This window comes from Denticeps clupeoides, chromosome 17, assembly GCF_900700375.1.
Source record: "Denticeps clupeoides chromosome 17, fDenClu1.1, whole genome shotgun sequence".
Taxonomy (NCBI): Eukaryota; Metazoa; Chordata; class Actinopteri; order Clupeiformes; family Denticipitidae; genus Denticeps; species Denticeps clupeoides.
In genome coordinates, this window is record NC_041723.1 from 10,032,374 (window position 1) to 10,059,106 (window position 26,733).

The window sequence follows — 26,733 nt, forward strand, 5'->3', positions numbered from 1 at the left end:
GCGCTCGTGACGCGCGCGGCCGTCGCCATTCCGCGACCGCGCGCCCGCTGTCACCACAGGCGCGCCGAGGCGTTATAGCCGGTCGCAGCGTTTCGTCAGGACAAGGCGTTTTTTTTTTTGTTTTTTTTTAAGACACCTCGTTTATTGGAATGCGCCATATTCAGCACGTGAACCATGGGACGCTTAATAATGACGACGACGATGGACGAGCGATTAATATGCAGCGACGTGTCGTGTCTCGAACATCTAGTCTTTAAAAAAAAAATCCGTTTTATATACAGTACACGCCAAAGGTTTGGACACACCTTCTCATTCAGTGTGTTTTCTTTATTTTCATGAGCATTCTCACTGAAGGCATCAAAACTATGAATGAACACGTGTGGAGTTACGTACTCAACAAAAAAAGGTGAAATAACTGAAGACATGTTTTATATTCTAGTTTCTTTGCTCTGATTACTGCTTTGCACACTCTTGGTATTCTCTCGATGAGCCTCAAGAGGTCGTCACCTGAAATGGTTTTCCAACAGTCTTGAAGGAGTTCCCAGAGGTGTTTAGCACTTGTTGGTCCAGCTCACCCCAAACCATCTGGATTGGGTTCAGGTCCGGTGACTGTGGAGGCCAGGTCTCTACTTTTTGTTAAGTACATAACTCCACATGTGTTCATTCATAGTTTTGATGCCTTCAGTGAGAATCTACCAACGTAAATGGTCATGAAAATAAAGAAAACACATTGAATGAGAAGGTGTGTCCAAACCTTTGGCCTGTACTGTATGTTTTTCTTAGAAACCATGAAACACACACCTTGTGTCACAGCAGTGGGAATTTGCGCCAAACAGGCATTATGCTTGTTCTTGTAAATAAGAGTCATTTCAACTGATTTCTGAAGGAATACTTTGACATGTAGTCTGTCATCTGAGCACTAGTGATTGGAGGGCTCTCTGTCACTAGCATTAAAGAAGAAGAGGTTGTGACAATGAGTATACGTTTAATTATAAGAAAACATAAAATATATGCAGTACACCCATGTCATCAACAACTCACTTAATTTACAGTTTATCAGTTTATAGTTGCTGCACGGTTCATACTTTTTGTACCAGGAAAGGACAGGTTATAGATATTTCCTTGGTTAGACATGACAACAAGACAAATAATATAAAGATCCAATACACTGCAACAATTCAATATTCTGACTTTTAAGAGTAGCCCAACATGACCTGGTTTGATAAATTAATACAATTTACAGGACATTGTTGCTTAGACATATGGTTGAATAGCACAATTGACTCATTCACTTATTCATATGTATTTCATTGGTGCAATAAATGAAGTTGGAGTGTGAGTCTGATATTTATTGCTGTGGATGTAGGGACAGTTGGACCCTTAACACCATCACAGTGCTCTGGTGATGTAGGACTGCTGATGCTGCCCTCTGACCCTGGCAGTGAAGGACTTCAGAGGAAACCAAATTTATTCAGATCGTGTGGAAGTGCCATCAACTGAACTTGTGCTGATTTCACTCTAAAGATCGCAGGACTACAACTGCGTCCAGAAGTTGCAAATATGAAAAAAAAGCTAATTTCCCACAAAATAATAAAAGTATAAATAAGATACTATTTTTTAAATTGTTTTCTGTGTCTCCTTGTGGTTATTTGTCATCACAATCGGATTCCATTAGAATGAATTGAATATAATGCCATATGCATGTACACAATGAGATTAAAAGCAGCAGACATGAATGTAGTAAATCGAGCAAGAAAATACAAATATACGAAAATAAAATACAGTGCATAGTGACAGCACAATATACAGTACAGGTCAAAAGTTTGAACACACCTTCTCATTCAATGTGTTTTCTTTATTTTCATGAACATTGGTAGATTCTCTCTGAAGGCATCAAAACTATGAATGAACACATGTGGAGTTATGTACTTAACAAAAAAAGGTGAAATAACTGAAAACATGTTTTATATTCTAGTTTCTTTGCTCTGATTACTGCTTTGCACACTCTTGGCATTCTCTCGATGAACTTCAAGGTCGTCACCTGAAGTGGTTTTCCAACAGTCTTGAAGGAGTTCCCAGAGGTGTTTAGCACTTGTTGGCCCCTTTGTCTTCACTCTGCGGTCCAGCTCACCCCAAACCATCTGGATTGGGTTCAGGTCCGGTGACTGTGGAGGTCAGGGCTCCATTTTTTGTTAAGTACATAACTCCACATGTGTTCATTCATAGTTTTGATGCCTTCAGTGAGAATCTACCAATGTTAATGGTCATGAAAATAAATAAAACACATTGAATGAGAAGGTGTGTCCAAACTTCTGGCCTGTACTGTATGTATGGGATGAATAAATAACTGAGTACGGTTTTATATACAGTGTATATTATATATAAAGTGTGTGTGGGTTACATGTTGCTGCACATTAGAATTATTGCACGTTTATCTCACATTGTTTGCCAGTATTCACAGTAATGATGAACGTGTTGAGTAGTGAGTGTTGGACAGTGAGAATAATGTTATTATTCAATGCTAATAAATATTAATTTTTGCTATTGCACAGATGGAGGTTATGAGGAAGGAAGTTCGGGGGTTAGTTTACAGTTGTTACGGCTTCTTTTTTTGGGGGAAAAAAACAGCTCTCGAGTTGGTTGGCCCTTGTTGTGATGAAAATTACAAACCACATGTCGTTTCCTTTTTGCCTCAAGTCGCCTGCAACCACAGAAGCGGTGGGTGGAGGCGAGCGAACACAAAACCTCCGCGAACAACTACGAATGCAAAAAAAAAAAAAACACAATATATAAAAGGTAAGGGGGGGGGGGGGGGGGTTCGTGTGGCAGCACCCGGAAACGTTCTCTCCACATTAAAAGCTCGATAAAAAAATAAAAAATACGTCTCGTTAGCATCCGCGCTAATGCGGCGGAGAGGAGGAGGGATTCGGCTCGAACCGTGGTCCAGACCGCGAGGTTCGGCGTCTCGGGTCTAACAAAAGAAAATCCCCGAAGTGAGAGTCCGCGTCGCGCCGCCTAGTGAGGAGGAAGCGGCAGGAATGAGGTCAGCGCGGAGCGTCGGCGCAACAAAGGAGCCGTGAAGCCGCCACGACGGGCGTCTGGATTCTTGTCTTTTATTTATTTTTTTCCCCCCCTTTATCTGAAGGAACGCGAATTGCTCCATCCCCCACCACCCCGCCCCTTTTATCCACTTCGACTCGTCGTTTTGTGCAGGGCGGACGGCGTCATTTTATTTTGTATTTTTTTGGCTGCAGCATGTGCGAGGAACGTTGCATCCTCGCAGACGACGTGTGAAACGGAGTGTTCGCCGGCGGCCAGGCGTTGCGTGGCGCGTTTCCTCCCGGTATTTCTCCTCGCCGAGAAGAGCAGGAGCCGCGACGGCGTGCAAGGTGAGCAGGTTGTGTCGCCGCCCCGCAAGGCCGACGCGTGAATTTCGCCGCGAAGACGCCGCCGCGCTTATCCTCCCCTTTTTCCCCTGATTTTTATTATTATTATTATTATTATTCTAGCGTTTGCGTAAAACACCGCGACACCTCGTCGTCTGTGGATTAGCAGATGGGCGAACCTGATCTTGACGTGGGCGAGTTCGCACGCTAATATGAGATTAGCCCCGGCGAGCTAACAGGCTAACCGGCGTCCTCATCTGGCGCCAGCTGCCGTTCCGTCGCGGCTTGTTTATTCCTCACGGCGTGTCACCGCGGAGCGTGAACGTCGTTTTTTTGCAGTGTCAAGTGGGCCCTGGTTCGGTGACGCCGGGCGACGTTCTCCCCGACGGGCCGACATTTGTTTACCACCGGAGTTCGCCCGGGCCCTGCGGTAAAAATGTGCATTTCTTCGTGCGTGGACTCCAATGTTTGGCTCCCAGCGCCCTTAAATGCTCTCAGAACGCGGTATGTTTTTGTGTAAATGATGTGGTAGAAAGTGAAAGAGCGCTTCTTGAGGAGGCCGTATTTGGTGTTTTAAGTAGTGGAAGTTTCGTGTGGGGAAAAAAAACAACAACTTTTGACTTGTTTCTTTCGGTCAATTTCGACTTCCGGTCCGTTCGTAATAAATTATGCTCATGACATTGACGTCGTGTCGATTCACCCTTCTCTCTGTTAATTGTTAACACGGCGGGGTTAAAATGAATAATAATAATAAAAAAACCTTTATGGCCCTTTAAACTACATACACGTGCATATGTCAGCTCATCTCATCTGATCTAATCTGTTTATAGCATGTAAAATGTGACACGCTGCTGTTGACAAGTTTTTTTTTTTCGTATTCTTTCAGTGACTCTGGAACTTTCCTCGCACCCCGTGACCTCGGTGCCATTTGACTACAAGGAGAACTTTTCTGCTAAACTCGGCATTCTGCCCTGTTGTCATTTTTTTGTCCCCTTATGCTGGATGAAGGCATTTTCCATTATTTCGCAGAATGGGAGTGAAGAACTGCATTGGTGGGAATATTTACATCCCATTTATGTGCTTCCTTAGGCTAAAACACTTTCTCCCTGAACAAGTGCCAACTATATCAGAGCCGGAAAGCACAGACTACTGACTTGACACAGCTCTCAAAAACGCGTACTCGGCCTTTTAGTTGTGGAATTTCACCTTTTGTTTGCCGTTGTATGGATGGTATTTGAATTTTGACTTATCTGCTCCCCCATTTGGGTGCAGAGATGTCCGAAAACCTCAGCAAGATGGTAAAGTTCCTGTCTCCCCAAAAGAATCCTAATGGCTCCGGATCTGACTCGCTCCTGGGTGAGGTGCCCCGACGACCCCACACCGTTGAGCGGGAAAGGGAGCTGCTCAAGGCCGAGCACCGTTTTTTCCGTCGCAGTGTTATCTGCGACTCCAATGCCACTGCCCTGGAGATGCCCAGCAAGTCTTCTCTCCTCACCTCACCGCCAGACTGCAAACGTAACCCTCCAGCGTTTGGACCCGAAGCTACCAGAGCTGTTGCTATTAAAGTTGTACCTTGTAATGGCGTGGTTGAAAACCAAGAGCTAAAGAAGACTGAGGCCAGAAATGGCACTTTGGCTGTGGAACACGAGACCGTTGAGCTGAAGGGAGATTGTGGGGCAGGTGACTCTGTGTCATCATTGGACCCCTCAAATAAGGTCCTGGTGTCCGCGATAAGTGTAATTGGCCCAGAAGACTTAAAAAAACAGGCTGGAGACGCGTCAAAAGACCCAGACAAGGCTCAGGCAGATGTTGAACAGAAGGAACATGACAAGGATGCGCAAGACGACACAGAGGAAGCGGAAACCAAGGCTGTGAGCACCTCACCTGATGGCCGCTTCTTAAAATTTGACATTGAAATTGGGCGTGGTTCTTTTAAGACTGTGTACAAAGGCCTGGACACTGAGACCACTGTTGAGGTCGCATGGTGCGAACTACAGGTAATTATTTTTTTCTGCAACCTTTGCAGATCAGAATCAAAACATCATATCAAGTTCAAGTTGTTTTGTCATATGCAAATGTTGCACACAGATACACTACATTTTGGCAGTGTCATATAAGCTTAAGATGCAATAAAATAAAGTGAGGCCATGTGCCTTCCTTTAGTAGTTTCTCACATTACTACATTATTATTCAGGTCTATGAGCAGGTCTATGTTTTTTTGGTATAGAAGTGGTATATAGAATCAGTGGTATATTTAATGTATACTACAGGATGATTGTGGGGGGTTGTGTTGAATATTTGTACATAGTTTGAATGTGGGTCAGCTTCTTTGCTGAAGAATGTCTAATCTTCAGCATGAACCACTTTGCCCTCCTCTGCCAAGGCCTTCTTCAGCTGGTTTCCTATAAGAAATTATTCCTTTCATGTGACAATGTGTCGCACACACACAGTAATAGTAATAAATGCACAAACAGTAATAAATGCTTAATAGCATTCAGGATTTTTCTGTTTTCACTTTTTTTTGTCCTCTTAAATACTATTGTTTCTCTATATTCTAATCAAATTTTCTTCCTTCTTTAAAACCCCCTGCCCAGGCACTTTTTTTTAGTTTGTGCGTAGTGATACTTGTGGAATCTTGTGTGTTTTGTCACAATCTTCGCCTCCTGGAGGTTTTTCATTTAAGTATCAGTGAATGGCAGGGTTTGAATGAATCATTTTCTGAATCATCTGTTTCACTCTGCTTGTTCTGAGCTGCTCATATTCTTTTTGCTGTGGTGAGGGATGGAAAGTTTCCAGGTTTTTCTTTCGTCAGGCCTCCATATTCTGTGTGAAGGACCTAATTTCTTTGCTGATGATATGAATAAGATTTAAAAAATGTCTTGATCAGCTGATGCTTGTTGCTAAGCAGATCAGTCAATGCCAGGCTGCCCAAGTCGCCACTGGACTTGTTCCAAGTAAACGTGCTCAAGCCAGGTGAGGTCTGTGCAAATGAGCTTGAGGGAAAACGTCCAATCTAGTACAACCTCCACCTTATAAACGGGTTCCTAAGATGTTTCAGCAGAATGATTGTCTGTTCTTCAAAGTGCAATGTCAGCCTAAGAATCTGATTTGAGGGCGCTTAATAATTTGAGGCTGTTTAAAATAGGATTAGTATCTGAATAATTTTATTGTATTTAATCAGCTGTAACTATTTAGCTCATCTACACTTGTTGGCGCTAATACAGGGTAAATGAAGAGACACTTGTTATGCAACGTTCAGTCTGACCGTGGTTCTCGTATGCTTTTAAATTCACATTTGCAAATTTGTCATTCCAACAATGATTCAACATATTTTAAGGTACTTCATGATGCCATGCTGCATTAGACATATATGTGTGTGGGTGTGGGTGTGTGTGTGTGTGGTTTTTATGTACGTGTTTCTTTAATTTGTTGACCTAAAGTTGCTTGATTTAATATACATGTACTGAAGCTCATTTTTTCTACTTCTGTGTTAGGATCGCAAGTTGACCAAGTCTGAACGCCAGCGCTTCAAAGAAGAGGCTGGTATGCTGAAGGGCCTGCAGCATCCTAACATTGTTCGTTTCTATGATTCCTGGGAATCACCATCTAAGGGCAAGAAGTGCATCGTATTGGTGACTGAACTTATGACTTCTGGCACTCTGAAAACGTGAGTGGCAATTCGTGTACAAGTGCCTATTGTATTTGTGGCAATTCCTTGCAGACCAGCTGAGCTTATTATCCTTTTTTTGTGCAATCAAGGTACCTGAAACGGTTCAAAGAAATGAAGATTAAAGTCCTGCGTAGCTGGTGCCGGCAGATCCTGAAAGGACTTCATTTTCTGCACACAAGATCCCCTCCTATCATCCATCGAGATCTTAAATGTGACAACATTTTCATCACTGGCCCTACTGGTTCGGTCAAGATTGGTGACCTGGGCCTTGCCACGCTGAAGAGGGCTTCGTTTGCCAAGAGTGTTATAGGTACGCCTCGTTTTGCCGTCGGTCCGTGTGCAACATGAGAAAAGATGTACTGGTACTGTCAAAAGGGAAATTGGCTTTTTCACTGAGGCTCTTTTCTTCTTTCTTCAAAGTGTCATTTAACAGTGTGGTGTGAGAGCAGACCACAGTGTTTCCCTGAACTCTCAAAACCACAGCTAACCAGGGCTCCTGCTCATGGAAAGTGAAGTCAGACCTTGCTGTCTCTTCCTTCTTAAAGCCACTGATCAGTCCTTCCCTCTGTTATGCTTTTATGTTTTTAAGTTCATTATTTCAGGTGACTTCACTGAGTAAGTAGTTCCCTTGAATTCCCAGCACTAGCGAACCACTGATAATTGAATCGTGGCTTGTCTGCAGGAAAACAAAAACAGGTCTGATCTTTGCATATAGAGACAAGCCCATCCTTGGGCATGCTAGGTACTTTTTCCATGTGCTGCTTGTTCTGTGGTTTGGAAATGTGTGGTCTGTTTCTTTCAAAAATGCCAAGCTTGATGCCAATAACACTGTCCATTTCTCTTTTTTTAAATGTCTGTTTTTTTTACAGTGTTTTTCCCTTTTTCTTGTCATGTGCCCTCATTTAGTGTTTACAGGTGCCTCTACTTGCTGAGTTGTTTTTTTTTTTTTTTCTTAGGAGCTTTAGCATTCTTATTCCCACTTTGGTTTATGAACAGGGGACACTTTAGGCTCTAACCACAGCTTTTGCCTTATTCTGCTTGAAGGCTTATTTAGTGTACTGCAGTACAGGCAGTCAGTAAGTATTCAGGAAATGGTCTTGGTAAGTGCACTGGTACCATGTGACACATTCAGACATTTTTATAAAAATCAAACCAGTTTTTCTATGTAAGGCCTTTAATTAGTTGAAAAGTGTTATTTATTATTTTTGTTTGAGTTGGTGTGCAGAGTCTAACTGCTGAAAAACTAGCAATGGAGTATTGTTAATTATTGCATTTCTTCTGAGCAGGTTGAACCTAAAGGTAAGTGTAATTTTTGTGCTGTAATGAAAGGTAGGGTTTTTTTATGGTCACTTCCATGGCTAGTACTCTGTTTTTCTGGTAGCCTTAGAGGCCCCCTGACCAGTGGCTCATCTCAGTTTTTCCAAATTTTATATTCAAGTTATAGCAGGCATGACATCATTTAGTCTGATAACTTCTGTGCACTTCTTTAAGACTGATTCTGAGTCGACAGGTCGGTTCGGGCCTCTTAGTTGGTTCTGCACACCAGCATTCAATCCTTTGCCATATGAGTCTGATGCCAAAGGTCTTACAGAGAGAAACTTGTGCTCCACTCATTACAGTCTAACTGAGAACAGTTTCCCCTTCCTCTTTTTTTGCTTTCTTTCCCTTTTTGCCTCCTCTATCCACTCCACTCTCTCTTTTCTCACAGGTTACTGGTCAGCATCGTCACCTTGGTCATCCTCTTCATGTCTCCTCTTCAGTGGGGAGGATGTTTTAGGCAACTACAAGAATTCTGAATCATTCTTTTGATTTAAGGTACCCCAGAATTCATGGCCCCTGAGATGTACGAAGAAAAATATGACGAGTCAGTGGATGTCTATGCCTTTGGGATGTGCATGCTGGAGATGGCTACTTCTGAGTACCCGTACTCCGAGTGCCAGAATGCAGCACAGATCTATCGCAGAGTCACCAGTGTAAGTCTTTCCCTCGATGATGGAAGAGAGCTGTGTAGGGCGTGCTCTCTGCTGTGTTTATCTGCTCCACTCTTTTTGAGCCATTATAAATCTGTTAAGTTCACTTGATATATGGTAAGTTATTCCGCTTTGGACCCTTTTTGTTGAAACCTAAGGAATGCATTTGGCCTGACCATGGATGCAGTAAATTAGCTATTTGTGTGCTTCGAAAGCAAGCAGCTACTCCTGTAAAAGGGCAGAATTTATCAACACAAAATTAAAAAGTAAGGGTGCTGTGTGCAGCGGTCATTTGGGTCTCTAAACATCGTGTTTGTGTAGAACCGTTTGTAGACTTTTCTTTTTTTTTTTTTAAAGTTTAGTGGTTTCTGTGTTCCCCTGCTGCAGGGGGTAAAACCTGGCAGTTTTGATAAAGTAGCTATCCCTGAGGTTAAGGAGATCATCGAGGGATGCATTCGTCAGAATAAAGACGAGAGGTAAGCTAATGAGGTCTGACAAATAGGAGTGCAAGAACAGGCTTATAAGCACAGCTTCAGGGCTCATATGTTCATTAAATGAGGGACATCTCGTTTGTAACCATTTTGAGTAAAATGTAATTATATTAATAAGCAAAATCTAGAAATGAATTAAGGATTGAAGTGTCTGAACTGTGGGTATGATGTTAGTTCTATTTTCTTCTCTTTTGTGGATCTGTATTACAATGGTTTGTACAGGTACTCAATCAAGGACTTGCTGAACCATGCCTTCTTTCAAGAGGAGACGGGCGTGCGAGTGGAACTGGCTGAGGAAGACGACGGGGAGATGGTTGCCATAAAGCTGTGGTTGCGTATTGAAGATGTCAAGAAACTCAAAGGAAAGTACAAAGAAAACGAAGCCATTGAATTCTCCTTTGACCTTCAGAAAGACGTTCCAGAGGACGTGGCTCAGGAAATGGTGGGGACAGATTCTGGTCTTTCTATTGTTCGAGTATTACCAGACTGTATATTTTAAAACTGTATGGTCTCATTATTCAAGTTTCATGTAATTTCAAAGGAAACATTAGCACTTACTTTCCCATGGAAAATGTTATCAAATTCCAAGGTTAACATGATAAACTTGATTTGGACCTGCAAATGTGTGTGCATTTGGCAGGTGGCTTCTGGTTATGTCTGTGAAGGTGACCACAAGACTATTGCAAAGGCCATCAAAGATAGAGTAGCCCTCATCTGTCGGAAGAGGGACCAGAGACAGATGGTTCGGGAGCAGGTGAAGAGGAAGCTTGAGACAGAGCAGATGCCAGAGCCTCAGCAACCCCTTTCTCAAGTTCAAACAGAATCAGTGGATCTTGAGACGGATCAGCAGCAACATCCAAGTAAGAGATTTATCAGTTAGGGCCAAAAAAAAAAAAAGTTAATCAGCCAAGTCCTTTTACTCTTTTTACGGAGCAATTAAGTCTAAAATCAACATTTGTTTTCTTCTTGTTTTGCACATTGTGAAAGTGAAGTGATTGTCATTGTGATCACTACAGCACAGTACACGGTGACACAACAAAATGTGTCCTCTGCATTTAACCATTCACCTTAGTGGGCAGCCATGAAAGGCGCCCGGGGAGCAGTGTGTGGGGACGGTACCTTGCAATTACAGGCCCTTTTCCTTACCCGCTAGGCCACCACTGCCCCTGCACAATGCAAAACTAAACTTCTTTACCTGCAAATATGGCAGGTAATTGTTGGTGTTTCTTGAAGTCAAGGATCCATCCTACTACTAGCTATCATTTAGAGAACGCGTGTACATCTTTTGAAAGGATTTTGTTTTAGTAAGCTTGCTTAGGAATGTGGTGAGTGCAGACCAATTGATACTTGACACCTTTTTTCAGAATGAAGGATGTAATCTTTTGTCATCCCTTTGAGAAATTTCCATAGCTATGAGTGACGTAGTGGGTATGGAATGCATTTTTTAATGAAACTTGACCGCAGGCATATTTTAGGTGCCTGTAACCTCTTGGGGCACACAGTGGTATTTTGAGACAGGGTAGGCAACTGCTAGATTTTCCTCACTTTTTCTTGACATTCTGGTGCTTTATTAATTATATAATTAATTAGTCAACTAAAAATTGTTAGATATTGCATTTTAACAATTTGAATTATTTTTTTTGTGGATTTTTAATGTCTGCCTTGATTTTTGTTCCCTTTTCTTTGTATAGCCATGGAGACAGTGCAGTGTTCCGCAGTCCAGAGTGACGCTCAGCCTGTGATTTCTTACTCTTCCCTGCCCAGTCAGTCTCAACTTGTAGGAACCACTCAGAACACACAAACCCAGATTCTACTGCAACACAATACAGGCCAGACTTTTGTAAGTCACTAATCATGAATTTGCTTTAGTGTGTAATCACAGTTTATTCTACTTTTGCTAAATTCATATCCTCCTCTCCTGTTCCCAGGTCCCTGTACCACATACCAGTGATTCTGTTCCTGTAGGGACTGGCTGTCAGACTGGAACTGTAATGCTGCTGGTTTGTCACCCATGTGCTTAAAATGTTTTTCAAATATGTAGTGCACATTCTGTCTTATTTATTGCATGCCTTTTGTCACTGGCTTTCATTTGTTCAGCCCGGTGTGTCCTTGCTGCACCAACATCCACAGCAAGAGGGCAGTGTCACCACCAGTAACACACAAACCCAGACACTGCATGGATCCTTGATTCCACAGGTGACCTATTAATAATTAAACCATGTAACAGTCACTCAGTGCATGAAAACTGACATTTTGAAGCATTTCTCTATTATTTTGTATTATTCTGTCTGTGTCTCTCTCATATATATATGTGTGTGTGTGTGTGTGTGTGTGTGTGTGTGTTTTTTATTCAACCTTTTATACTATCTTCCTCTCGCAATTATTGTTTCTGTACCTCCCTCTGTCTTTCTGCATGCTGCCTGTTATTGCATGGCATTCAGGCATGGGCTAATGAGCTGAGCCCTCCTATTTTCTCTCCACCACCAAATGCTGAACACCTTTATTTTCTTTATCAGGCCTCTCAGGTATAAATACACATGGTTGTGCTGTGGTTGATTTAGAGTTGACCATAAACTCCTTCTACCAATGTTGTGTGAAGTTCACCTGTGTGGAATGTTGTATTTTCTCTGGGTGTCAGTTTCATCGTACTTTTGTTTGGTTTGACCTTCAAGGCGACGCTGAATATCCTGCCTCCTTTGTCAGTGGAGCAGACATCAGGACAAACATTACTGCCACCTTCCACAGAAAGGTTGGAATTCATTTATCTTGTTAGCATTCATAGTTTCTGTATATATGATTACTTTGAAGCCAAATTGATTATTTCTGCCCTGTTCAGTCTTTCAGATGCTGCATCTGGTTTGAGTGATGGCAATGAAGGAACAGGGGGGAGACATGAGGGACGTTCTATGAAGCGCCACCAACGCAGATCAGTGCGCAGTCGCTCACGTCATGAGAAGATGGCCAAGGCCAAACTCAATGTGCTTAATGTAAGTCATCTGTTTGCCAGTGCTTCGGCTGAAACAATATCTCTGTCCAACTAATAGCCCACTACAACACCGTTAATCAAACCAAGCATCTTAATTTGCAAACCAGGCAAAATCAGTGGGGTTTTTTGGGTTTGTTTTTTTTTGTGATGACTGTTTAGTAATATTTAATTTTTCCAACTAAAATCCAGATATGCAGCATTGGTGATCGGGTTGCAGAATGCCAGTTAGAAACTCATAACCGGAAAATGGTGACATTCAAGTTTGACTTGGATGGTGACAACCCAGAGGAAATTGCTCAGATCATGGTAACTTCTCATGACATTTTAAGTCTTCTGCAAGATTTTTCGTAAATTGGTATACACATTGTAATCATTGGTAGTTGGTAATGAACTTTTATCTTTTAAAACAGATCCATAGTGAGTTCATCCTTGAAAGTGAGCGTGATTCATTCATTGAGCAAGTACGGGAGGTCATTGAAATGGCTGACAAGAAAAGAGAGGGCATGAAAGAAGGCTATGCTCAGGTATGAAGAAAGACATTAAACCGTCAGTCTGCTAATGCGCATTTAACAGCGCATAGTAAGTGTGCATTTTGTCTTGTTTTTCAGATTGTTAGTAATTTGGAACAGATTCCCAAGACATCAAGTCCTCTTCTGCCTGGTAAAGACTATGACAATATTTTGAGTCAGTCCTTTATATGCAAGAGAACAGTTTCCTCTTTGTAGTGTACTGTAGGGATATGAGCATGTGGTTTCAGCCATAAGCCAATTTATTGGTGAATGCAGTTACCATCTGGGTGTCCTGTGTTTTCTCTTGAGCCACTTAGTGTCAGATTATAGTGTGTGCACTCACGTCCTTTCCAGGTGCCCCACAGAGTGTGTCTTCCCAGATAGTGTGCTCAGCCGGCCGAAGTTTCATTGTCAGCCCTGTTCCGGAGACTCGATGCAAGGATCCATTTTTTGGACCACCATCAGCCAGTACGTCTTTTGGGGAGGATGTTACATCAGGTAAGACGTTTTCCCAAGTGTTAAAATATTCACTTTCACTTATATGAGTAGCATAGCAGGACAATATAAATTTGTCATGTTTTTAATTTCACAGCTTCTGATCCAAGCATTCCTCTTCATAATACCTCATGCATTATGCCGCATGAAGAAAGTGAAGTGGTTTCCACTGCTGAGCCCACGCCCCAGCAGGCCCTCTGCCTAACATCCAGCAGCAAACCCCCCGTGGACCCCGGCCAACCACATATGTCCCACATCCCATACCAGCCAACTGCATCAGATGCAGCTGGCCAAGGTAGCTTTACACATGTGCCCTCAGTCAGTAGCAGTCACCCAGGCTCTGCGCTGTCTGTTCCGCCAGTCACCGCAGGGAGACTTTCTCCAGCTCCAATCCCAGCAGGCACAGATAGGCTGTCTACCTCTGCAGTCAATGGCCAGGGATCTGTAGCTCCCAGCCTTGAGCACAGTGAGAACAGTGGTGGCCGCAACAGCAGGAGCGGCAGCATCACCACAGAGACGCAGCATCCAGTGCCATGCAATTCTGCAGCACCACCTTCTGCCATCCCTGCAGTGCAGTCTCCAGCTGTTTCTAGTCAGCTGCCTGCTCTCAGTGCAGAAAATGAGTGTGAGGCACTGGCCAAGGTGCCTGGCATAGAAGACATATATGCTCTAGACAAAAAGCTGCGATCACTCTTTATGGACCAGAATTCTGCATCCTCCTCTTCCGTGCAGCCTGATGGCACGGTCACAGATTCGACATCCTCTCCACCCAGTGTGGTCACTTCCTCTCCTCCTGTGGGTGTTGCAAGTCAGACACCACCCTGCAGTTTGGCCCTGCCTAGTGGGCAGCCAAACACTGTGACCACTGCCGGCCAAGCAGGAACTCCCACTGAAACTGAGCCGTCCAGCACAATGGTTTGTAGTCTCAAAAGTATCTGTACATAGTTTTTTTGCTTCTTTTGGAAAACTAATATTAATATCGCTTGTTTTCAAGGTATCAACAGCAATTATTACTCCAGATGGACCCATAGGTGTGTAAACACTGATAGAGGAGCATCTTAACTTTTTTTTTTTTTTTATTGAATAACTTTCTTTACACTTGTTTTTAAACTCTTTGTTCCAACAGCATCTCCCTATGCTGAAGAGAAGCAGTCATTGATTCCACATTCATCTGGAGGTTTTGTGATGGGTCGATTCCAGGTTCAGTATACTTTTGCATGTTTAATGATCTAAGTAGGTTTTTTTTGTTAACTGAGGCATTCTCAAGTCTCCTCTGTACTCATTGTTTTCTTAATTTCTTCTTCCAGGTCTCTGTGGCACCTGATGATACAGAACGTAAAATTGCTCATCCTTCAGCCTTAGGCTCATCATCTTCTGCAACTCCGTCATCCTCTTCCTCTACGTCTTCATCGTCCTCTTCTCTATCAAGCCCAGAGAACACGCTTCACAAATCTCAGACGATAAACGGCATAAAGCATGATTCATCAAAGGCCATGACTGCTTCAAAAGTTATTGGACGTTTTCAGGTGTCCAACTTGGAGGTTAAAGTGGGCCGTTTCTCAGTGTCTCACACCTCAGAAGCACAACCTATATCGCTTGATCATAAGGGGCAAGAGGCTGATGTTGCTGTAAGGACCCCTCCTGTCAGCTTCCCTAATCCCTGCTACTGCCTCAGTAGTGACTGTGATTCAGAACCAGAGGATGAGGTCTTTCAGAGGGAGATCAGCCAGCTCAGGGATAGGTGGGCTTCTCCATGTCATTGTCTAAACATGACCTGCATTTCTAATTGAAACATTGAGTATGCGTGGTTGAGTCATCAAGGTCATCTCACAATGTTTTTTATTTGCATATGTAGGCACATGTCGGAGATAAATGCCTTACAGTTTCGCCAGAAAGAAGAGATCGAGGCCCTCTATTCTCGGCTGGGCAGAACACCACCTGCTGTGCTCATGCCCCCAGCGTTGGTGTCTGGTACTAGACGGAGACCAGCTAAAGGCAAAAGCAATAAGTTGGGCCGTAGCATCTTCCAAGGAACAACTCAAGGCACAGGTACTTAAACTTTTTGCTTAAGCAATAGGATGTTGTATAGGTTGTGGCCATTGTTATAATTCGTTTTTACCTGTATTTCGCACAGGTAAATTCACAGTTAAGAGTGAACAAGGGTTAAATAAGCTCCCAGACACTTGTGTTGTATCTACAAATTGTCTTTCTTCAATAAGTGAGTTCTTTTTTTTTTTTTTTGCCTTTTCTCCCCAAAACCTGTTTTGAAATATACATTTATATACTCTTTTACTATATATTTTATTATTTTGTGGGTTGCACAGGTAATAGTTGCAGTAGTGCATCAAACGAGTCAAGCCAAAGTCAAACGCCTGGTACCACGCAGAGCGGCACAGGCACCTTCACAGATGACTTGCACCAGCTGGTGGATAACTGGGCACGAGATGCCATGAATCTGGTGCAGACTAAGAAGGGGCCAAAACAGAACTCGCAGGGAACTGATGTAAGGATGAAATACCTGTTATTATATAAAAATTCTAGTTTAGTTAAAAAAATCAAGGTCTGTTTCATGTAAAGGGTATAGATGTCGGGATAAATGTATCTAAGTCAGTATGTTTGTTTATCGTTTTTTCCCAATTCTTTAGACAATTCCTCGCAAGTTTTCCGCGCCCAGTCAGCTTTGCTCACTTGCTGGTTCTGTTCCGGCTACCAATGTTCTTCCAGCCTCTGTGGGTGCACACATAAGTCCTTTGGGCTTGGCCCCACAGCAGTTCGGCTACTCCTGTGCGCCTTACAGCGGTAACCCCCAGTGGTCTGGCCCTGTGGGCCACTCGCAGTTGGGCATGCTCCAGCCTACACCAGCCCCAGCTTCGCTACAGCAGGGTTTCCACATGGGAGGAGGCCATAAGCCTAGTAACAACAATGGAGGGGGGCATCTGAGGACATCCCAAGCCAGTTGATGGAGGGCACTTTTCTGTTTGATGAAATTAGACATCATGCACAACAACACACTCAGAAGTCTTAAAGCCGATGTTATGGTTGTTAGTTCTAGAATAAGACCAGGTGCACGTTTGTATATAAAGCCCTGCTGTATTAAATTGAATTGCTCAATGTTTCAGTTTCATAATCCCTGCTGCTGACTTCTTTTGTAGTTTTCAAAGGCATAATTTTCTTGTGGTGAGGTGCATTGCATATCTGAATCATTTTCAGGTAGATTATTTAAAGCAATCACTTTATTTTTTTTTTTTTTACTTCACAACTTCCCTCTCTCATATGCCATTACATTGTTCAGCAAGTTCCATTACATAGTTGGTTGTTTTCAGCACAAAATATAATGAGGCAAGTTATCAAGTACAGTTAGCAGAATGGAGGTGTTGGGGACCGAAAGAGACCCCATACAAGAGGGAATATTTAACTGTGTACAGCTAATATGACATGATTGATTTGACACCATGTACATGTTGTAGTGACATGTCCGACTTGATTTAATTTGTGGACTTTCTTTTTGTATCTGTTTGACATGACCAAGCATGTGTCTATAACCCGCCCCTTCTTTAAGTTATTTTGTTTATATGTATATGAGCGTCATATTATTGAAGGTTTAAATACTGTTGGCACGTTCCCTTCACCCCCCCCCATCCAAGCGTGTCTATACCCCTGCCCTGAAAACTTGACAAAACAAGCATGTGTGCACCACTGGCCTTGATGCTTCTGAAGATTTTCAGGGTGCCTTTGTATGTTATTATCTAGTTGCAAAGACTGCCCACATTACTTTCAGCTCAAGTTATATACTGACAAACAACAATTTGAGCATAAAACTGACTAAATAAAACATTACATGTATTTAAAATGACAATAATTTGGATGTTCAAGTATAATTATTTTAGAACGACTGAGGATCTCAGTTTTGGTTGGTACATTTTGTTTGGTGACAGTATTTGAAAAGCTAACGCCATATCCTCTATTTTCTCTGCCACATAATTGTGCCATTCCAACACAGAAGTGACTTTCTTGTGCACGTCTGAATTAAACAAGTTGACTTCTCTAGAGAAGATTAAAGTTACTGCAATGCAGAGTTCACGTTGTTTAACCTTTGTACTTGTAACACATTTAAAAGTATAGTTTCGTATGCAGTGTTGGTGTTGAGTGCACAAGAACTTTTCATGGATCCTCCTCTCAATTATCCAGAAGCACCGTTTCGATTATAACCACACTTTTCCGTCACAAAACCAATGTCTTCAATTCTGCATGCAAATTTTCACCACTTCTACAACAAAAATAAAACCAGTACTGTCAATTACTGCTGCTTTTAGTTCTTCACTTTTCCGTTTGTTGCCCGGGGCTGTTGCCACTTCCATTTTTTTTTTTTGTTTTTTTTTGGTCTGTGAACACTGCACAATTTGTACATGTGAAAGATTAATAAAAGGAATTAAAAAAATTATTTGTGAAATTACACACTTATTACACATTACATACAGTGGACATAGGATTTTGCATAACAAATTTATTAAGTTCAAATGATAAAGAACATGAAGATGCCAACATTCACAATCCAAATAAAAACATACAGTTCACGTGTCAAGTTTTCGTTTCTTTATTAAATGTCCTTGTCTGCGTGGACTACCGTGTTCGCCTGGGGGAGGAACGATGCATTAACAAAAGAAGAGTTGAACACAGCCTAAAAACAAATGGTTCCTGTCGCATACATACAATTTTTCTTTAAAAAAAAAAAGGATCTCACCTGTCAGGTCAGCAGCTCGCATTGCTGAGTGCTGAGGCTTGTACTGCACGTATCCTTCCTGGTTCCGAGGAACAATAGGTTCGTGGGGCCGGGCAGGGGCCCGGAGGCAAGGGCCCCGATGCGGTGTCTTGCTCCGGGTTATCATTTTGTGTGCACTGTTGGGCGTTGTGGAGCGAGGGCTTCCTGTTTTCTTTGGAGGAGCCTGATCCAGCATATCGATACCATCCAGGGTAAAATCCCACAGCTCTGGGTCATCTGGTAAAAGATTTGAGAAGAGAGAATTAAATGTTTTTTTGTTTTGTTTTTCTTTTATCGGAAGTACAGTGTATCCAACTCTTACCAGCCAAATACTCTTCCTGATGCATTGCCCGCATGGCAGTGGGTGTGCTGTGGCTAATCCTTGCTCCACCGTCATTTCTGAATTTTGACGCCTCTACAGAAAACAGTCAAGACACGGTCGATAACGCACTACTCCAATACACAACATAAAACCATGTAGCAAAATATCATCAGCAAAAAAAAAAAAAAAAGATGAAAACCTAAAGAGATCAAATGATGTTCCTGACACACTGCCGTCATCCTTCCTACCCTGCATTACAATGGGGGCTCGGTCAGCGGGAGACTCTGTAGTCTCAGTTTTTAAATACTGCGCTCCCTGCTGCATCTTCTTGGCCTCCATTTCCTGGCGAAACTTCTGCTGGAGCTCTTGCTGCCTCAGTTTCCTCTTCTGCTTCAGGTCAGTATGGGAGTCTGAAGAGGTAGACAGGTTGGCCATGTCCACTGTGGACCTAGGGGAAAAGGAGTATAAGGTGGCTGGCTTGAGCGGAGCACCATCGGACATGATTAATAAATGCATGTTATACTGACCGGCATATGTTAATGGGTTTAGCATCGGTTTCTTGCAAGGGTTCTATTCGGGTCACGGAACTGTGCGAGAATGACGTCCTGGCTCCACTGCCGTCTCCATGACGCCCCGACTCCACCTGGGCCTTTGAATGGTCTTTGGGTATGTTCTCTCCCATGTTGATTAACCCGCGCTGCCTGTCACTGGAGACTAAACTACCATACCTGGCCTTCTCCACGGATGGATCATTGTCCAAGCGCTTGGTCAACGCTGGATCTAGTGGTGGTGGGGCCTGAAAGGTAACAGTCTCAGAATTAAGGACAACCTAACGTTGCAAAACTATTTTTTAAATGTAGTTCACAGTAGAATGAGGCTGACCTGTTTAGGAATTTTGTTGATGGCTATGAGGTACTCCTTATTGAGGATGCAGTTTCCGAGGGAATTTCCAAAGCATCTTATCACAGATCAGAAAGGATTTTTTTATTTTTTTTTAAAATAATTATTCATTTTTGCTCCATGAACCCTTGCTTAAAATGCATCTAATGTTGCACATACCACTAGATTGCAATTATTGTACATTAATCTCAATGATTACAATAATTCATCACACAGCCTTTACAGAAGTCAGCATGAGTGTAAAAAGTCGAGAAACCGCATGAAAGCATGAACCAATACCATTATGACCACGGAAAATGCCCACGGTGAACTTTGCATTAAAAGCACTAGAAGTAACAGAATTTTCCACAAAATACTGGGACGGAGTATTAACCTCTTTCCAGTAAGGTAAGTTATCAAGACGTACTTGAGTGCTCTCTTCAGGCCATCAGTCACCGCTTCCTTCCTGGCCTTCTCCAGTGACAGGGCTTTGGACTTGAGTCCCTCGCTCACTCCATATCCCACATCTTCATGGAATGAACCGTCCTGTAGATCATTCATTATGAATCACGGAACTAAACCATTTTCATTCTCCATTATCTATTTCCAACAACGCATCAAAGCTTACCTACCTTCAACTGAACTTTAACAAATGCACTGACGCCGACGTAAAACTTTCCATTGATGAGGTCCACGAAGTCTATAAACGTACGTTTAACCAGTCAGATAAATGCTCAGTGGGGTCACTTTTTAATTCACGTCAAAATACTTACCAACATTTTGCTGGGAGATGGAGTGGGACCAGCCATTGTACCCAAACACCTCATTGGCCAGACTAATAACTTTGTGTCCCTCTATGTAACACACCTAGAAATTATAATTAAAAAATGTTAAGCTCCGCTTTTGGTGACACCACAGGAGAAACGACACTGGCTCTTGCCTTCTGGCCGCCTCCAGCCATCCTGGTGCTGATGTACTCCGGGCCGAGTTTCTGACGCAGGGCACTTTGGACCGCCTGGTACTCCTCTGCAGTGTACTGATACTGAAATTTTATTTCATAACGCGTAATAACAATAACAATGACAATGACAATGACGACGCACGCCAAAACGTTGACATTTGGTAAACGTACCTGTCCAAAACACATGTTGGTGGACTTTTCACACCCTCCATTAAAAGCGCTCATGTTCTCGGTCTTACGGCCACGCTGTTCCCGACCTCGGACGACACGACGGGGCTGCTCCGAACGGCCACTCTCGCTGGTGGTACTTTCATACGCTCGCCGCATACGACAGCGGTGCGCCGAGCGCGAACCTCGTGGCAGAACGACTCGAACGCGAATTGAAAGATTCAAAGTTCTTCCCGCGTCCGATACGCGCAGAACTGAGCATGCGCGGGGCGGGGGGCGTTGGGCGTGTTCGCGGGCGCACGCCTCATCGTACGGTGCTGCGCAGTGTCTGGAATCACAAGAGACTCGTCGAATGGATGGATCGCTAAATCCGAATTTGTACGCGTCCGTAGTGTTGGCATGTGTACATTTCCTGTCTTGTTAATGCGGCGATGGTTTTGCTTAAGGGCTACGCGACGCGTCTTGAACGCGCCCAAACGTCATAGCACATCATGTACTAGTCTATGCATAATCCTCATCAGCCAGCGTCGTAGGGCTTTAGGCTATAGTGATTGTAGCAGTTGTTTAAAGTTACATGATGTACTAATAACGTCATGCAATTGCTGGTTTGGATTATTAGATTAAATTAATTATATCTTCGGCCTTTTTTATGTATTCATTCCACCAACAGTTGGGTAGACAGAACCGCTGAACAAGTTACAAACGAACCGCCCCCATTCAAATCAATAATGCAATTAAACACGAATTCATACCAGAGGCGTATTAAAGTGTCTTATTAAACCCCTGGCAGATGGCGCCGGACGGGACTGAAATAGTCAGCGGGAAAAGATTGAGGTCAGTGGTACGCGCTATTGTTCGCGAACGGGTTCGGAACGCGTAGGCATTAAATTGTATGGCGGAGTACGCAAGTCGCGCTTATTGCGCAGTTATAGCGCTGCTGGGGTGCGTGGATTATACGCGTGTCCTGGTCACCTGGCTGCCAGCAAGCCACGGCGCGGAGAGGGCGAGAACCAGACAAAAAAAACCAAAAGAACAGAACAGAACAGAAGACGAGACGGAACGACGCGTCCGCAGACAGACGCGAACACCCTCGCGGAGCATCCTGGTGGGAAGCGTGCTTTCTGTCACTGGCTTTGCCTCCATTGTCCGCAGACGCCCAGCTCGGCGGAGGCAGGACGGTGAGTTGCGTTTTTATTTTGCCGTGTTTTACAGCGTGTTTTACCGCAGCTGTACATTAAGGTGCAGCATAACGCATGTGTCTGGTTTTTTAATAGCGCCCCCCCCCCCAAAAAAAAAAAAAAAAAAAAGAAAACAGATAACAAAAAAATGAAGTAGAAGATGCTTAATGAACTCGCTTTATTTCTATGTAGTAAGTGGAAACCTCCTGGTCCCCCGGTGCTCACAACTGGCACGCGGTGGGTGTTTATGGGGGTGAAGTTTTTTTTTTTTTTTTGGTTAAAACCGAGTTTCATACAGGTAGCCCGTCTGCCCATGTCTGCCCACTCCCACGCCGCCGTTTAGTTGCATTCGTTATATTTGCCTGCTTCTATTGACACGACATCAATAATCGCCGAGCGCTGCGCTGCGCTGCGCTGAGCTCGACTTGAGTGTGATGCAACTCTTTGTTATACAGGATCTCTTTGTTAAAACATGTGGGCGGTCTGCGCCTCGCCCGCTAGGGGGCGCTGCATTTAAAAAAAATCCGCATTACGTTCTCCCGAAAAGTTAATAGCACATCGACAGGGTTTTTTTTTCTTCTAATTATATACAGAAGGCCTAAAATCATCTTTACATTTTAGGGTGAATCCCATTTATGATGTGAAGCACAACTACATAAACTAATGAAATGAGTTTAATAATAAATGGCAGTATTGATATATTGACTGTTTACTGGGAACGCTCTTGACCCAAAGCTTGCTTGTAGATAAGAATATCGGTGGAAAAATAATTATTTGCACAGCCTGTTGTTTGTACAAGAATACACCAGGTCTCTCAAGGCGGTGGTCTGACCACATGCATAATAGTGGTGTGCAGTGGTATGAAAAAATGTGCCCGTTTCTGTCTCAGGTTCTGCGGACATGTTCTGAATGTGCCCGGTTGTCCATACCTCGTATGTGAAAGATGCTGGACGGACTGCAGGGGAGGCGTGCCTTCGTACCCACAGCCAGACCCGTTTCACTCAGCTTCACCACCCTCTCCACTTTACCACATTGTCTGCACATGGATGGGAATCATCCAATCAGAAGGTAAGAAATAGGTACAACACATATAAGACCGTTTGGGTATGATGTCCTTTTAGTTGTGCGGTCCAGTTTTCTTATTGAGTTTCTCTTTAAGCTAAGCGTCGAGCCAATTATGCCCGGTGCGTCCCATCACATATTTTAGTCCGTGCTCAGCCAGGAGATAACAGAAAAACTCAGTTCTCCGGCTTCTGATAAAATGGGAAGTATGTTTGGTTCTCTCTTCCGAAGTGTTAGAAATACTCGCACCCTATAATGTGTGAACGCAACCTTGCACAACTGGGGCCACGTTGAAACAGAAAGCCGCCTGTGATTCGGTGGTGGGAGTGAGCATGAGAAAAGGAATTTTCATTTAATTTCTCAAGAAGGCATTAAGCAACTATTGTTCTGTTTTTTTTTTTCCCTCCAAAAGTTTTTATCACTCCACCCCTTGGTCACAGCTCTCATTCCGACTCATTTCTTGCTATTTATTCCAATCATGAGGACTCTCTACCGACTGAAGTTGGTGAGTTCCCCTAATCTGAGCCAGCTCGGCAAGAGCGAGAAAGCTTCCATAGAGGAAAGTGGGACAGGTCCGAATGCTACATGGAACAGGTGTGTGTGTGTGTGTGTTTGTAAAAGAGAGATGAATTGTTGGCTATTTGGAAAATGCATGTTAATTCAGATTTCTATCAAATTTGTGCCATTTCACCATTTCTATTGATTTTCCTTAGCATACACAATGCAGTGATCGCTGTGTTCCAGAAGAAGGGCTTGGCTGACAATGAACTCTATGTGCTGAATGAGGGTGTAAGGTGAGGTTAGACCTGATTAAGCAACTTCCTGAGGAAGTGTCATCATATTTTTAGTCAGTGTACCCTTTTTACATAAATTTAAACCAAGTGGAAGCCTTGATTTTGACTTTTAAGCTTTCGTTATTGTCACACACACACAATAGTAGATTGTGTTGAGTACATTCTTTAGTATCTAAATGCGTTTTTATTTTTTAAGCATCAACGCCATTTTATCTTGTTTTTTAGACAACTGTTAAAAACAGAACTTGGCTCATTCTTCACGGAATACCTTCAGGTGAGTGGTCAAAAAGACCTCATTCATCTCAGTGGCTGATGCTATGCTTGTTACTTTACCTGAGGAAGAAAAATTATAACACGTACCAGGAGCCCCGTACCAGGGTGCTCAGTTTTCATGAAACTGCATTGAGTGTCACATTATTGATATTGATTGGTGGATGGTTCACATGCAAAATGACAATATCAGTTCTAATGTTGCAGAATATATACAAAACATTTGCACTAGAAAAAGACTGCCAAGTGGAATTATGTTTGTTTCATCAGCATAAAAACACATTTCATATGTTAAAGCGAAAGTGGAAGGACCATAGGAAAGGACTATAGAGGCAGTGCATTTCTCCCAACAGGCGAGGAAGGAAAAAGGCCTTCCTCATGCTGGCTGTGGCTGTTTGAACCTACATTCTGGCGCCCCCTGCTGGGGGACTGGTTTATTGTCTGTTATCGTTTTTCACATCTGTTCTGCTCGATGTTTGTCTTTTCTTTTCAGATTTTTTTTCCTACCTCCTTGTTTTTTCGCTCATTTGAAATGCATTGAAAACCTTAAATATGTCAATCCATATCTTTTCTTTCCCCGCCGACAGAACCAGTTACTGACAAAGGGCATGGTTATTTTAAGGGACAAAATAAGGTTTTATGAGGGTATGTTTTTCCAACATAATCAGTTTGCACATTATATTTGTTTATAGCACATGCATAAATTTCTTTTCTCTTTTGTTAATTCCACAGGTCAAAAACTACTGGATTCTTTGGCTGAGACTTGGGACTTCTTTTTCACTGACATTCTTTCAATGCTTCAAGCCATTTTCCACCCAGTTCAAGTAAATATACTTTCTGTACTGTTTGCTGAAGTTGAGCTTCATTGTCATTTCAGCTACATACATGTTAGACCGTATATAGTGCTACATATAACATTTAAACAATTAAACAAAGTTACATTCTGACATAAAGTGCATATGTGTTACACAGACAAACGGGACTACATAAAGTGCAAACAGGGGACACAGGCAATGCAAGAATAACATTTCTTGCTACACTATCAACTTAATGACTGAAGCGAGAAACGTTTAACTCTCACTGTAAATAGAAGTGAAATAGTTTGCAACATCTTTTATTGTGTTTAGTCTGTCTTTCATATTCTTGAACATGTTTCTATTGGGGTGAAGTATTGATAGTTGTGGCACATACAAGCAGTAAATTAGCCCGATGTTTGTGCATTTTGCACTGTCAGGGGAAGGAGCCATCTGTGAGGCAGCTGGCACTGCTGCATTTCCGAAATACCATCACTCTTAACACAAAGCTGGAGGAGGCGTTGTCACGGCCGCGTGCCCGTGTGCCACCGTCTATTATTCAGATGTTGCTAGTGCTGCAGGTACAGTTTTTCACATGAAGAATACATTACGCTAGATTTGTTCGATTTTAAACTTCATTTAATTTTACTCCTTGATGTGTTCCAGGGAGTTCATGAGTCAAAAGGGATTACTGAAGAATACATCAAACTGGAGACCCTGATTCAGAAAGTCGTGTCTCCATACCTGGGCACACAAGGACTGTGCTCCCATGACAACAGCTCCACAGATTGCTCATGTATTCTGGGTAAAGGACAACTCCTCCTAATGTTGGCCAATTATTGGGGATTTTAGTGAATAAAGCTACAACTTTTTTTTAAAAGAATAATCAAATATAATTGCGCCTGAACAATTTTCTCTTTTTTCTTTAAACAGAAAAGCACTTGCAGTGGTCCTGGTCGAAGCAGGCCATTGTGCACGGCACCAACCCCGTTGTACGCTCAAAGAGCTACAATATTCCCTTGCTAACCCCAGTGGCAGAATACGATTCTGAGGTTGGCTCACTGGGCAGTGTGGGCATTCGCCGTCATTCGGCCTGCGAGGTCTCCACCTGCTTGGAGCAGCAAGGCTACCCAGCGCTGGCCACCGGAGTGGATACCGGCTCCACTCCCAAACTCTCCCTAGATCACGAACTCGGCTTGCGAGGCGCTTCCGTCCAGCCTGGGCTTCTCACCCCTCACTTCTGTCCACATCCTGCTGGGCCGCTCCACTCAGCAGACAGTAAGCACTGCTCCGCTGAGCTGAGCACGGCGCTTTGCTCACCCGCTAGCTGCTCATCGAGCCCGGAGACCATCACTGCCCAAGGCCTGGAATCGATTGATTCAGACCAAGAAGGGATATTTATTAACTTCTCCCACTGCACCTCAGATTCTTTTGAGGCAAGTCGGCAGACAAGCTGACATGTTTAAGAAAGAAAACCAATGTATGGGAAAACACTTCCTTTTGATTCAGTTTCCAGTTTGTAATGTTGTGCTACAAGAATAAGATTTGTATGCTTTTTCATAGTTGAAATATGCACACTTTGTTATATCTGGAGTAAGGGCTAAAGCCCGCTACAGCAGTTTGACATGTTCTGAAATTCATTTCTTTAATTATGTTCAAACCATTTGACAAACTGAATGCTTTTAAAAACTTTTATAATTGCAATACTAGTCTTGTGTAGCTTTTTAGCAGATGGTTGGTTAAGTGAAAGGGGGGAGTTTTAAATGTAGTAAAGTAAATGCTATTTATTGTATTTTGTAGCTAAAATGTTTGCCTTTTGTTTTGTATCATTGAAATTGCATTTATGATATCAATGTGTTTAATTGTTTTAAATACAAACCTTTTTTCTTTAACAATCCGGATAATGTGGTGATGATTTATTCATACAAGCACTGAAAACCACATGGTACACAAAATGGATGCATAAACATGACATTTACATTTAAGGCATTTATTTTAAAAAATAAATTGTCATGTTAAGGGTTATATAATATATACCC

General features: G+C 42.8%; 3 protein-coding genes across 8 annotated transcripts; 2 read left to right on the top strand and 1 right to left on the bottom strand.

Annotated features, from left to right (window-relative positions):
- Positions 1–2,826: 2,826 nt before the first annotated feature.
- wnk1a (WNK lysine deficient protein kinase 1a) lies at positions 2,827–16,634 on the top strand. 4 transcript variants are annotated; one of them, XM_028959245.1, is made up of 26 exons: positions 2,827–3,389; positions 4,273–5,383; positions 6,881–7,053; positions 7,146–7,366; positions 8,872–9,029; positions 9,414–9,502; positions 9,740–9,959; positions 10,158–10,377; positions 11,209–11,357; positions 11,446–11,517; positions 11,615–11,713; positions 11,959–12,042; positions 12,190–12,266; positions 12,354–12,504; positions 12,693–12,809; positions 12,914–13,027; positions 13,112–13,163; positions 13,367–13,510; positions 13,605–14,422; positions 14,502–14,538; positions 14,634–14,707; positions 14,815–15,248; positions 15,363–15,556; positions 15,642–15,725; positions 15,832–16,010; positions 16,153–16,634. In XM_028959245.1, the coding sequence occupies exons 2-26, from the start codon at positions 4,661–4,663 to the stop codon at positions 16,465–16,467; spliced, it is 4,998 nt and encodes a 1,665-aa protein (XP_028815078.1). In that variant the 5' UTR covers positions 2,827–3,389; positions 4,273–4,660; the 3' UTR covers positions 16,468–16,634. The 4 variants fall into 4 exon arrangements, with proteins under 4 accessions (XP_028815078.1, XP_028815080.1, XP_028815081.1 ...); XM_028959246.1 differs by lacking the exon at positions 2,827–3,389 and adding an exon at positions 3,872–3,890; XM_028959247.1 differs by lacking the exon at positions 11,959–12,042.
- A 1,368-nt stretch (positions 16,635–18,002) lies between these two features.
- On the bottom strand, positions 18,003–21,848 carry rad52 (RAD52 homolog, DNA repair protein). Of its 3 annotated transcripts, XM_028959251.1 has the most exons (11): positions 20,600–21,848; positions 20,408–20,509; positions 20,241–20,334; positions 20,100–20,167; positions 19,895–20,013; positions 19,471–19,546; positions 19,116–19,384; positions 18,837–19,036; positions 18,589–18,681; positions 18,249–18,503; positions 18,003–18,140 (listed from the first exon to the last, which is right to left on the bottom strand). In XM_028959251.1, the coding sequence occupies exons 1-11, from the start codon at positions 20,753–20,755 to the stop codon at positions 18,079–18,081; spliced, it is 1,494 nt and encodes a 497-aa protein (XP_028815084.1). In that variant the 5' UTR covers positions 20,756–21,848; the 3' UTR covers positions 18,003–18,078. The 3 variants fall into 3 exon arrangements, 2 of the variants coding, with proteins under 2 accessions (XP_028815084.1, XP_028815083.1); XM_028959250.1 differs by having other exon boundaries at positions 20,408–21,848; XR_003742937.1 differs by lacking the exon at positions 18,003–18,140 and having other exon boundaries at positions 18,363–18,503; positions 18,788–19,036; positions 20,408–21,845.
- Positions 20,877–26,589, top strand: prr5a (proline rich 5a (renal)). The gene is made up of 10 exons (XM_028959253.1): positions 20,877–21,774; positions 22,664–22,842; positions 23,320–23,430; positions 23,550–23,630; positions 23,856–23,904; positions 24,488–24,545; positions 24,633–24,724; positions 25,135–25,275; positions 25,361–25,499; positions 25,628–26,589. Exons 2-10 carry the CDS (start codon positions 22,718–22,720, stop codon positions 26,149–26,151), a joined length of 1,320 nt encoding a protein of 439 aa, XP_028815086.1. The 5' UTR covers positions 20,877–21,774; positions 22,664–22,717; the 3' UTR covers positions 26,152–26,589.
- The last annotated feature ends 144 nt before the right edge of the window (positions 26,590–26,733 follow it).